The 13,694-nt window shown below is 47.2% G+C and overlaps 1 protein-coding gene across 1 annotated transcript in view; it reads right to left on the minus strand.

Moving 5' to 3' along the window:
- The window catches only part of LOC115777726 (ADAMTS-like protein 2), a 66,549-nt gene that overhangs the window by 17,922 nt on the left and 34,933 nt on the right, over positions 1-13,694 (minus strand). Inside the window, 4 exon segments of the mRNA XM_030725689.1 lie at positions 898-1,111; positions 1,194-1,320; positions 2,544-2,647; positions 8,068-8,413. Of these exon segments, the coding sequence (XP_030581549.1) occupies positions 898-1,111; positions 1,194-1,320; positions 2,544-2,647; positions 8,068-8,413 (791 nt within the window).

Here is a 13,694-nt window from a genome sequence, read left to right on the forward strand (position 1 = left end):
GCAGCCCAACAGCCTTGAGGCGGCAAAGACCGCCATCCAGGGGGTAATGAACAGACAAACCTAGGAGTCTCAGGTAAGTTTTGACCCGCACCGCGATACCTCCACGCTTTCCGCGTCTCCTCTGGCGTTTGTTGGGGACCGGAGCACTGGGCAGCCGGCGCAAATTCTCAGGTACATCCGATAGGTGTGGAGGAAAAATCGTTGAGTTTTTCTTTACAGTATATGCTGGTACCAAAACAAACTGGAGGTTTAGAAGTGTCTGCCGATCGTAGGTGATCAAAGCGGAGACATCTGGGCAGATGACTACCAGGAACAGAGCGACAGCAAACAATACACAGAACAGCTGACGGCAGCCCGTACACAGTGGCGCCATCTTGGTTCCTCAATATAATAGTGTTTCTGGAGAATCCATCAATGACTACAATCTGACCACAAGACTGCAGCAGACAGCTGCTACACTCAAAACTTGGCAAGAGAATAAGAGAGACATCTGCGCTGCACAAAAAAAAATCCTTCTGAATGATGGGGAATGTTTGAACAAAAAATCAAATACAAACAAACAAACAAACAAAATTATACAAAGATGCTCTTTATGTTTTAAAGGGACAGTTCACCCCCAAATCAAAAGTACAGCTCATTCCTCTGGCCTGTAGTGCTAGTTATTCACCTATATAGTTATGTTGGAAAAAAGACTCTTTCCAGAAATCATGACCAGGTTATTTAAAAAAAAAAAAAAATCACGTGGGATTATCTTTTTGTCTAACTAACCAACCATATCATAATCTACATAAAAGACTGATAAATAGAATTGCAGGCCAGAGAAATACTATGTATATGTGAGTTTTGTGGTGAACTGCTGCTCCTTCTAGTTTAGAAAGTATTGTATGTATACCACACCTCAGTCCACTCAGCCACCTCCCACTGTGGTCCGCATGCAGGGCTCTTGCAGGCTCGTCTCTCCACAGGTCTCTCCAGGTCAGCCATGGTGCAGAGGTCACTGTAGACTGAACTGTCCAAACCTGGTGAGAGCATCTTCCAGCAGCGAACCTGGCGAAACTGGAAACCCTCTCCACAGGTCCTGGAGCACTCGCTCCAACTGCTCGCCTCCCATCTGAAATACCACATTCATCCATAATCAGAGGAAAGCAGTCAGAATAATGATTTGTTTATTAAAATGTTTATGCTTTTCTTACCTGGGCTGACATTCTCTGCCAATGCAAAAGTCATGTACCGGCTCTGGTCTGGTAAGAGCATCACAGTACATATCGTGTACCTCCACACCATCATAACGAATACATGTGACGAAGGACTTGGACACTCCTGGAATGTGGGCAGCGTGAACTCATTTATACAGAAGATTTTATTACATGGAAAAAAGAGGGCAGCACACATACAAATATAGCAGCAGCAAAATCTTTTCTTTTTAAGTGCATTGGATTGTTTCAGTATATTAGCACAGTCTCACATTCTCACATGAAAGACAAATTGACCATAGGATTAGTATAGGCAGGCCACAAAGTCAAGCTCAGCAGCAATCCCTGCAGATCAGCTTATCTCAAGCTTAGGGCTTAGCTGTTAGCCATCTACACATCTACACAACTGGCATACTATTTAAGATGCTATAGCCTGTCCACAGTTTTTGCAGTGAAGATGCTGTGCCACTTTCCAGCATTGGACGCTTAATAGGTGAGCAACTAGAAATTGCCAAACCAGATCACTGACAGGCGATGTTCCTCTCCTGCAACCATGCAAACACTGAGGTGCACCTAATTGGTTGAATACCCTGCAGAGGATGTCTGGTCCTGGATTTCAAACTGAAACCAACCTGGCTTGTTTACAAAGTGTCTCTTATATCAGTGCAGCAGCAAGAATATAGCACAGAACAGAGCAGGTATCAATGAAATTAAGAGCTAGAGAGGTGGTGGGTTGCAAACCAGCTTGCAGATGCGCACCAACTGTGGACTGGCTAAAGCTTCTTAAGTACAGTGCCCTAAATTTTCAAACTGGATGTCTAGAGGGGTATCAGCACAGCCCTCAGCTGATGTGGGCTGGCACTGAGGTTACCAGATTTGCAGGAATTGAAGCTGAGCTTGATTTTGTGGCCTGGCATTATTCAGAATTTGTTAAAACTGTCTTCACTGTAGACAAAAAAAAATAATTTGAATATTTTTGTGAGTTTTCAAAGGCGTTGCCCTTGATTTGCCTAGAAGCCTAAGAAGCCTAGACTTCAAATTTTTGCAGTTGAGGAGCAGGTAATTCAATACCCCATTTGCTGGAAACACTACACTACCATAATGCATTGCACACCCAGTTACATAGATAATGGGGATCATGAAAATGACAAATTCTGTGGAGACAAACCATAAGATATGAATACTCAAGTGTTCTGCACTGCAAATGCAGATAAAGTTGCTACACAGCACAAACTCTGGCAAGTGTCAAGAGTCAAAGCAACCTGCTTTTTTTGAAGTTGGATGAGGTGTCAGAAAGTATCACACTCTGTGTGTTGAGTGTTTAAATGCATGTTGTGTATGTTTGCATACCAATAGAGCAGGTCATGCTGCACGGCTCCTGTGATGAAAGTTTCCAGCGGTACATGTCCGCAGCACTCAGTTTCAGGTTCTTCTGGTAGAGCCGCTGATTCCCCCTGTCACACACAAAGGAAACAGGTCAGTTGTATATATATTCCAGTGTACAGTGGGAGCATACTTTGAGAGTTGTTGAGTGTTTTAGTGGGTGTATCTGTATATGGTGACTGTCCCTTTAAGAGATGGCCCAACTATGTGTCATGTGACCTCAACCAGGAAGTTAGGTTGAGAGTGAGATTTCAAGTGTTATCTGTGTGTCCAGTCAATTCAGTGACATCTACATACATCTTCGCTCTGAATGTAGCATCGTGGGTATGTTATGTTTAATATATTATTGTAGATCATTATTTTTCATAGAATTTCTGGTTTGTTAAGTTTGACCTCAAGTGTTTGTGAATGTTCAATGCAAGGTCACAGTATTACTGTTAATTCATCATCAGACCAAGCTACTGCAATGAATAAGTTAGTTCATGGTCATATATACACTGGAAATCATTACATATTGTCAGCTTAAGTTAAGATTGTATAAAACAGTAACAGTTAAGAACAAGAAGCTAATTCATGTGGAGTATTGTTTCATTTATTTACATTAATTGTATGTGTACATGTTAAAAAAAAAAACGAAGACTGAATAAGTGATATCTCCTCTGTGAATCGCCACCTTATCGTGGTGGAGGGGTTTGTGTGTCCCAGTGATCCCAGGAGCTATGTTGCTCGGGGGCTTGTCCCCCTGGTAGGGTCTCCCATGGCAAACTGGTCCTGGGTGAGGGTCCAGACAAAGACCGGTTCAGAAGATGTCTATGTCTGCAACAACAAGGGAACAGTTTACCCTGCCCGGGATAGGGTTACCGGGGCCCCACCCCAGAGCCAGGCCTGGGGTGGGAGCTCGAGGGAGAGCGTCTGGTGGCCGGTCATTAGCCCGTGGTGCCCGGCCGGGCGCAGCCCAAAGAGATTACATGGGCCCATCCTTCTGTAGGCCCACCACCCCCAGTAGGCGTCGTAGAGTTCGGGTGCAGTGTGTGTTGGGCGGTGGCAGAGGCTGGAGGCCCTGGTGGACCGATCCCCGGCTATCGAGACTGGCTATCGGGACATAGAATGTCACCTCTCTGGTGGGGAAGGAGCCTGAGCTAGTGCGTGAGGTTGAGAGATACCAAGTAGATATAGTTGGGCTCACCTCAATGCATGGCCTGGGCTCTGGAACCAGTCTCCTGGAGAGGGGCTGGACTCTGTTCCAGTCTGGAGTTGCCCTGGGTGAGAGGCAGCAAGCTGGGGTGGGTATTCTTGTATCCCCCCGGCTTGCTACCTGCACGTCAGAGTTTTCACCAGTGGACGAGAGTGTTGTTAGCCTGGGCCTTCGGGTCGGGGAACGGGTCCTGACTGTTGTTTGCGCTTATGCGCCGAATGACAGTTCAGAGTACCCACCCTTTTTAGAGTCACTGGGCAGGGTGCTGGAGGGTGTTCCATCTGGTGACTCCATAGTCTTGCTGGGAGACTTCACCATTACGTGGGCAATGAAAGTGAGACCTGCAGGGGCATGACTGGGAGGAATGGCCTGCCCGATCTGAACCTGAATTTTGTTTTGTTATTGGACTTCTGTGAAAACCACAGTTTGTCCATAACGAACACTGTGTTCGAACATAAAGATGTCCATAAGTGCACATGGCACCAGGACACCTTAGGTCGCAGGTCGATGATCAATTTTGTAATCGTATTATCAGATCTGCGGCTATATGTTCTGGACACTCAGGTGAAGAGAGGAGCTGAGCTGTCAACTGATCACCACCTGGTGGTGAGTTGGATCAGGTGGCGGGGGAAGATGCTGGACAGACCTGGTGCACCTAAACGTATTGTGAGGGTGCGCTGGGAATGCCTGGCAGAAGCCCCAGTGCGGGAGATCTTCAACTCCCACCTCCGGCAGAACTTCAACACCATTTCGAGGGGGGCTGAGGACATTGAGTCCGAATGGACCATGTTCCGCACCTCCATTGTTGAGGCTGCTGCTCAGAGCTGTGGCTGCAAGGTGGTTGGTGCCTGTAGTGGTCGTAACCCCCGAACTAGATGGTTGTCACTGGAGGTGAAGGGAGCCATCAACCTGAAGAAGGAGTCCTATCGGGCTTGGTTAGCCTGTGGGACTCCGGAGGCAGCTGACAGGTATCGGCAGGCCAGGCGGAATGCAGCTCGGGCAGTGGCCGAAGCAAAAACTCGGGTGTGGGAGGAATTCGGTGAGGCTATGGAAAAGACTTTCGGACAGCATCGAAGCGATTCTGGCAAACCGTCAGGTGACTCAGGAGGGGAAAGCAGGGCTCCACTCACATGGTTTATAGTGTGGGTGGGGTGCTGCTGACCTCAACTGAGGCTATAGTTGGACGGTGGAAGGAATACTTCGAGGACCTCCTGAATCCCACTGACATGCCTTCTGTAGTGGAAGCAGAGTCTGGGGACGAGGGAGATGACTTGCCCATCACTGGGGATGAGGTCACTGAAGCAGTTAAACAACTCCTTGGTGGCAGGGCCCCTGGGGTGGACAAGATTCGCCCTGAGTTCCTGAAGGCTCTGGATGTTGTAGGGCTGTCTTGGTTGACATGCCTCTGCAACATCGCGTGGAGATCTGGGGCAGTGCCACTGGATTGGCAGACTGAGGTGGTGGTCCCCATCTTTAAGAAGGTAGACCAGAGGGTGTGCTCCAACTTTCGGGGGATCACACTCCTCAGCCTCCCTGGTAAGGTCTATGCCAGGGTGCTGGAAAGGAGGATCCGCTCATTAGTCAAACCTTGGATCCAGGAGGAACAATGTGGTTTTTGTCCTGGTCACGGAACGCTGGACCAGCTCTTTATCCTCTTAAGGATATTTGAGTGTGCATGGGAGTTTGCCCAACCAGTCTACATGTGCTTTGTGGACTTGGAGAAGGCATTTGACCATGTCCCTCGCGGTATCCTTTGGGAGGTCCTGCGGGAGTATGGGGTGTCTGGCCCGTTGTTGTGGGCCATTCAGTCTCTGTACAACTGCAGTGAGAGCTTGGTCCGTATACCCGGTAATAAGTCAGATTCATTTACTGTGGCTATTGTCACCGATTCTGTTCAGAATTTTTATGGACAGAATTTCTAGGTGTAGCCAGGTGGCGGAAGGCTTCTTCTTTGGTGGCCTCAGAGTCTCATCTCTGCTCTTTGCAGATGATGCAGTCCTGTTGGCTTCATCAGGGGGTGGCCTCCAGCTCGCAGTGGAACGGTTTGCAGCCGAGTGTGAAGCGGCTGGCATGAGAATCAGCACCTCTAAGTCTGAGGCCATGGTCCTCAGCCAGAAAAGGGTGGAGTGCCCTCTCCGGCTCAAGGAACGAGTTCTTGCCCCAAGTGGAGGAGTTCAAGTATCTCGGGGTCTTATTCACGAGTGATGGGAGAAGGGAGCGGGAGACGTGGGAGTGATGCGGACGCTGCACTGGTCTGTCGTGGTGAAGAGGGAGCTTAGTGTAAAAGCGAAGCTCTCGATTTACCGGTCCATCTACGTTCCGACCCTCACCTATAGTCACGAGCTTTGGGTAGTGACTGAAAGAATAAGATTGTGAATACAAGCAGCAGAAATGAGTTTCCTTCGAAGGGTGGCTGGCCTCTCCCTTAGAGATAAGATGAGGTGTGCGGCCATCCGGGAGGGGCTCAGAGTAGAGCCACTGCTCCTCCACATCGAAAGGAGCCAGTTGAGGTGGCTCGGGCATCTGATTAGGATGCCTCCTGGCTGCCTCTTGGGTGAGGTGTTCCGGGCATGTCCCACCGGGAGGCGGCCCCGTGGTAGACCCAGGACACGCTGGGGAGATTATATCTCTCGGCTGGCCTGGGAACGCCTTGGGATCCCTCCGGATGAGCTGGAGGAGGTGGCTGGGGAGAGGGAAGCCTGGGCTTCTCTGCTTAGGCTCCTGCCCCCACGACCCGGCCCAGGATAAGTAGAAGAGAATGGATGGATGATGGATGGATGGATGGATGGATGGATGGATGGATGGATGGATGGATAAGTGATGTATCCTTTTGTGTGTTCTAGTTTCACACTTCCTTGGTGTCAATAAACATGTGGGCAAGAAAGCAACTTTTCTGAGTCTTGATATTGGGGAAGAGTTTAGCTGACTGTCTATATGCACTGGTTGCATGTGACGAGGGCAGTACACTGTGTATGAATCCATAACCTGTGATCATAAAGGTTTCAGGGCAATATTTAAAGGGCACAGGTACAGCTTCCAAAGGTGGAGTTTGAGTGACATATTCCTTTAAGGACATTTAAGGATACCCAGGAATAAATACACAAACACCCACACAGACAAAGACTGTCTCCCAGGCCTCAGGCAAGCACAGTGTGACAGCTGATTCACAGCCTGTATGCCAGCAGATGCACTTTTCCCTTTTCACTATATCACATAAAACACATTCCTGTCATTACACCATCGTTCCCAGATATTTATTTGAAAAATCACAGACATGTTGAGTTATACCTCACTGACATCCCTCCATGCAAGCCAGATTGATTCTTGTTCATTATTTTCTCGCCAGAGCTGATGGCAGCCTGACAGCAGAACATGTTCCCCTTTGCATCACATTTCTCACTTTCTTGTAAATACCTTAAATTATTTGTTTTAAGCATGGCTGGATTTCCCACCTCCTCCCCCTTCCTCTGTGCTCCTCTGCTCTGCTCGTTTCCTTTCCTCTCTCTGTCTCCCTGAAGAAAGGGTGTGTCACCGTATGTTTTATAGCTGCTGGCTGCAGAATGAGTGAAGCCAACAGGAATTAAAAATATGATGAATGCAAAACCTGCCAAGTCTACCTGTCTGCCTGTCCAGCAGCATATATCTGCCTGATTGCAGTACTGACCATATATCTAGTTGTCCGCATTTCTGACATCTACAGTATTGGTCCACCTGCTTTTCTGCATACTGGTGTACCTGTCCGACTGATTTACTGCCTGCACTGTTTATCTATGCGTCTACCTTCTCTGCTGCTTGTCAGTTAACCTGTCTTTTTTTACACAGTATATCTTCTTATCTAACTGCCTTGTTGCATGCGCATCTGCATGATTACCTACTCTACTGCGTATCTACCTGTCTAACTCCCTATGTGTCCCACTTGTTGCACACCCTGTTTACCTGTTTTCTTGGCAAAGCTGTCTGTTTCACTGCCATGTCCACTTTGAACCTTTCTTCATGGTCAGTCTTGCCGCCACTGTCTCAGTATGACTTTCTTTAGCTATGTCTCTCCCTGGACATCACTTTAAAAAAAAAAAAAAAAAAAAACATTCCTCCCAGCCTGCTTCTCTTCAACCTGCAAGTCCAGAGATTTGACAGTGTCTGAACATCAAGGCCCAAATCTGAAAACATTTGGTCCAGACGTGATCTGGTTTGAATGGAAATTAGCCCAAACCTGACCTGTGAACAGCAGGCTTCTGCTCTACATCATCTTAAAACCTGTGTGCAATGTTGATGTCCTTTATGCTCTTTTTAGATCACCTGGTTCTGTTGGAACGGTTGGACGTCCTCCCTCCACTCTGCACTGTTCTGTTCTGGCTGTCTCCACTGTCGTTGCGCTTGTGGCCCAGAGTGAACTCGAGTGTCTCATTTAGATCATCTCGCTCCAGGCTGCTCAGACCCACCTCTACTGGTCCTACCTCAGAAGAGAACAAACTGTCTCCCTCAGTCAGCAGCTGGTTGGTCGAAATGTTGATAAGTAGCTCATCTGCACCGATTCGGCCATCCAACAGGACACTCCAGATGAGGTTTGGGGCATTGGGTCCTGTATCCAGGGGTCCACTGTCAGGAACAGGTTTGGCAGTGCTGTCTGCATAGCTGCTGTTACCTTCTGAAATGATAAGGACTCATCTTGATAAACACTATTTCCATAAAATTACCAAAAAAAACACTTAAAATGTGAGAACACGTGCTGTATTTGTACTATTTTGTTTGTTGCTGCTTTTTTCCCCCTCTTTTTTGGAAAATAATGAAACAATAAAATGACAAAAAACTCCGGGACTTTAGGCAATCTGGAGAAATCTTTCTCATGTAAAGGACGAGGCTGCAAACCAGTAATGAATGGCCATGACCTTCAAGCCCTGGGGCAGCAGTGCATTAAAAACAGACGTGAGTCTTCACTAAAAATTACTGCACTGACTCAGGAACACTTCTGAACCCATCGTCAGTGAACACAGTTCATGGCTGCATCCACAAACAATTTAAAACACTATTGTGCAGAAAGAAAAGAAAAAAAAACATGTAAGTATAAACCATCCTCTTTTATGAAATTAGGCATGCCAAGAAAAGAGGGACCATTTTATACCAATTCAAAGTGATAATGCCAGCAGGTGTGGGGGGAATTAGTGCACATGGCATGGTTAACTTGCACACCTCACATTAATGCTAAATGATATATGCAGATAATTAACAACAAATGTCAGAGAAAGTCCTACTTATTTGAGGAAGGCAATGCCAAAATGTTGCTCACTTATTCCAGTAGGGTAGCGCTACAGCAATAGAGTCTGAGTGCTAAATAGGCCTGCCTGCAGTCCAGACATATCACCCATTTAAACATGTGGAGCGTCGTGAAAAAACACAAAGGATGCCCTGCACTGTTGAGCTACTGAAATCCTCAATCCTTGATTCTGCTTCTCAACCAAGAGGATTAAATTTTGCTTTAAAAAATAAAACAACTGGTCTCCTCAATTACCAAAAAATTACCAAATTACTCGTGGCAAATTCCAGTAGAGCATATTTGTTTTGTTTTTTTAATTCTCACATCAGCTTGTTTTTGTTTCTATGTATTTGTGTCAGTTTTATTTTAAATTTAGTGTAAATTTTAGATGATATAGATTTTTTGAGTTGTATTTTACATACTTACAGTTTGATCATGTGTAATTTCATTATTTACATTTTTTGCTCAGACTGAAAGGCCTAGCACATGCTTCAGGTGTCCTCAGTTTCCATAGCTCATTGTTTGTTTTGTAATGATTAAACAGAGACTGACTGCTCATTTTCACATGGTCTGCGATACCATTTTATCTGGAATACCAACACTTGCTTATACTGAAGGAGAGGTGTTGAGACAACCTAATGATCATTTTGGGAGGATTTTGATACTGGCTTACATAAACAGGCAGGAATATATGTATTTAAAAAAAAAACCCAAAAAACTGAATAATTCTGTAAAAACTCAATGAGTGAAAAGATGGTTGTTTCAGTCTAAGCTCAGCATCTTGTCCGTAGTATGATGTCAGCTGAAGTAAAAAGTGAGCTTTTCAGCCACCTCTCCCTGAAGTAGTGGTGTAATGGCCTCAGCAGTCCATTTTTTTTTTTTTTTTTTTTTTTTCTTTCCAAGATGGCGCCACGGTAGGCAGCCTGTTACTGCAGCTCCCAGGTTACTTCCCTTTCTTGTGTGTTTTTCTTGTATTTTAAGGTTTTCTTTCAGACTCTTAGTTTCGTAGTTATATTAGATATCAAACCCGCCATGGACCTGCAAACTTTCATTAGAGTAGTGGCATTCCTTATACTCTTTTTGGGACTTTTCACCACTTCATCTGGAGAACCTGTGAGCCACTCTATTGTTTACAGCCGGGATCAGCTGTTAGCGCTGTGCAACAGGAGCGTACTCCCGGAGGAGCGACCCGAGATTCCGAAGGAATTACGGCATCGGAGGAGGGGATGCAGAGCTGGAGCGAAGTACCGGGAGAGGAGGAGACGGTACAAACCGAGCATTCCATCTATTCTCATGGGCAACGTAAGATCTTTACCCAACAAGATGGAAGAGCTGACGGTGCTAACCAGACTGCAGTGGGAGTACCAGCAGAGCAGCCTCCTGCTGTTCACAGAGACTTGGCTCACGGATCACACACCGGACTCCGTAGTAACATTGGAGGGCTTTCAGCTGGTGAGAGCGGACCGGAGCATGAGGGAGAGTGGTAAGAGGAGAGGTGGGGGACTGGCGATGTACGTTAATGAGAGACGGTGTAACCCAGGACACATCACTGTGAAGGACAGCGCTGTACCAAAGACATTGAACTGTTAGCGGTTAGCGTTCGGCCATACCACCTGGCCCGGGAGTTTTCACATGTTATTGTGTTAACTGTTTACATCCCGCCGTCGGCCGACGCTACAGCAGCCTGTGAGGACATCCACACCACCGTCTCTCAGTTACAGACGGCACATCCGCAGTCCCTGATTATCATCTCTGGGGACTTCAACCATGCCTCACCTTCTTCCACTCTCCCTAACTTCACCCAATATGTTGACTGCCACACAAGGGACAATAAAACTATAGACCTGCTGTTTGCCAACACAAAGGAGGCTTACAGCTCATCACCTCTACCCCCGCTTGGCCACTCAGACCACAACCTGGTCATTCTTCACCCTACCTACACCCCCATTGTGAAGAAGAAACCCCCCACCAAGAAGATAATAAGACTGTGGTCTGAGGACTGCAGTGAGGCCCTGAGAGACTGTTTTGAATCTACAGGCCTCACGGTGAGGACATCGACGCCCTCACCCACTGCATCACAGACTACATGAACTTCTGTGTGGAGAACACTGTGCCAACCAAGAAGGTACGGTGCTTCTCCAACAATAAACCGTGGGTGACCCCAGAGCTGAAGGCCCTGCTGAACGAGAAGAAGAGGGCCTTCAGATCTGGAGACAAGGAGGAACTGAGGAGAGTGCAAAAGGATGTGAAATACAAGATCCGGAGAGGCAAAGAGAGCTTCAGGAGGAAGATGGAGGAACAGCTCCAACATAACAAAGTCCGAGAAGTCTGGAGAAACATGAAAAAAATCTCTGGCCACTTCGAGGACAATGGAGGAGCCACAGTGTCTGCTGACCGGGGGTGGGCTAACGACCTAAACCTGTTTTTCAATAAATTTGACTCTGGGTCGTTGACCACCTCCCCCACCCCTCAGCTCCCATCTGCCCCCCTCCGTATGCTGACCCCCCTCTCTCCTGGTGTAGTGCTATCATTGCCTGCACTCTCCTCACCCTCACCCACAGCGGAGCCAGCCCCATCACCCACCCCAACCCAGCCTCACATCCACCTCACAACTGATCAGGTGAGAAGTCAGCTCAGGAAGACGAAGATCAGGAAGGCAGCGGGTCCAGATGGAATCAGCCCCAGACTGCTCAGGGATTGTGCAGACCAGCTCTGTCAGGTGGTCCTGCACATCTTCAACCTGAGCCTGAATCTGGAGAGGGTTCCTGAACTGTGGAAGACTTCCTGCATAGTTCCAGTGCCAAAGATCGCACAGCCCAGGGAGTCCAACCACTACAGACCTGTGGCCCTGACTTCTCACCTGATGAAGACCATGGAGAGGCTCATCCTTCATCACCTCCGCCCACTGGTGAGCTCAGCGCTGGACCCCCTGCAGTTCGCCTACCAGCCTGGCATCGGGGTGGACGATGCCGTCATCTACCTGCTGCACAGATCCCTCTCTCACCTAGAGCAGGCAGGAAACACTGTGAGGGTCATGTTCTTTGACTTCTCCAGTGCTTTCAACACCATCCAGCCTGCACTACTGAGAGGGAAGATGGAGGGAGCCGGAGTAGACAGTCAGCTGACGGCATGGACCATCGACTACCTCACCAACAGACCACAGTATGTGAGGTGCCATGACTGTATGTCTGATGTGGTAGTCTGCAGCACAGGGGCGCCACAGGGCACGGTCCTCTCACCCTTTCTGTTCAGTCTGTACACCTCAGACTTCAGGTACAACTCGGACCACTGCCACCTACAGAAGTTCTCAGATGATACGGCCATCATTGGATGTGTATCAGATGGGAACGACCAGGAATACAGGGGTGTCATCAGTGACTTTGTCGGCTGGTGTGAGAACAACGCACTCCAAATCAACGCCAGCAAGACGAAGGAGATGATCATAGACTTCAGGAGGAAGCCACCCCCTACAGCACCTGTGAACATCCAGGGAAAGCATATTGAGACAGTGGTCTCCTACAAATACCTGGGTGTTCATCTCAATAACAAGCTGGACTGGAGTACAAACACAGACGTCCTGTATAAGAAGGGCCAGAGTCGACTCCACCTGCTGAGGAGACTGAGGTCCTTTGGTGTCTGCAGGACTCTGTTAAAGACCTTTTATGACACAGTGGTAGCATCTGCCCTTTTCTATGCAGTGGCCTGCTGGGGGGGTGGATGCACCGAAAGGGACAGGAGCAGGATCGACAAACTGGTGCGGAGGTCTAGCTCTGTGTTGGGATGTCCTCTGGAGTCTGTGATGGTGATGGGTGAGAGGAGGATGTTAGCAAAGCTGACATCCATCATGGATCACCCATCACCCTCTTCATGAGACCGTGGGTGAGCTGAGCAGCTCCTTCAGTCAGAGACTGAAACATCCTCGCTGCAGGAAGGAGCGCTTTCGCAGGTCATTCATCTCAACAGCAGTTAGACTGTACAACACTTCATAATGTCTTGAGTCACTTGGACACTTTACCTCCTCTGCCATCACTTTATCCTTACAGTCCAGATACATTTTATTTATTACACTCACCCATATAATGCATACCGTGTATGCTGTGCACCTTACCGGCTACAAATGTATATAATATTTTGATATCTGTATATAGTGTTTTGATGTGTGTGTATATGTGTGTATATGTACATGTGTGTATTGACTATATATTTTCCGTATATAGTGCTTATGTATATGTGTATAGTGTTTTTCTATTTTATTTTATTCTATTCTATTTTTAGTTTTCTGTACTGAGCTGCTGTAATGCGCAAATTTCCCCGTCGTGGGATCATTAAAGTTTTTATCTCTTATCTCTCAGTCAGTTGAGTGAGCTGAGAGCCCTCAGGAAATGCCATTACTGCTCATGTTTGTGATACTGCCTTTCTTAAAGGGAGAAAATGCCAGGAAACTCTGAATTTTTTATCTGCTGCTGATCCTCTTTATGTATTCATACCATGAATAATGCAGTGTTTCAAAGGACCATCTTACACATCCAGAAAAAGACAGTAAAATCAAAAATTTTATTCAAAATCTGACCTATCTGCTACTTACCAAGGGGACCATCATCTCTGTCTTACCTTTTTAGTTATTTTGAATGATGAATATCATCATGCATCAGTGGTTCTTTTTTATAGTTTT

This window comes from Archocentrus centrarchus, unplaced genomic scaffold, assembly GCF_007364275.1.
Source record: "Archocentrus centrarchus isolate MPI-CPG fArcCen1 unplaced genomic scaffold, fArcCen1 scaffold_68_ctg1, whole genome shotgun sequence".
Classification (NCBI taxonomy): domain Eukaryota; kingdom Metazoa; phylum Chordata; class Actinopteri; order Cichliformes; family Cichlidae; genus Archocentrus; species Archocentrus centrarchus.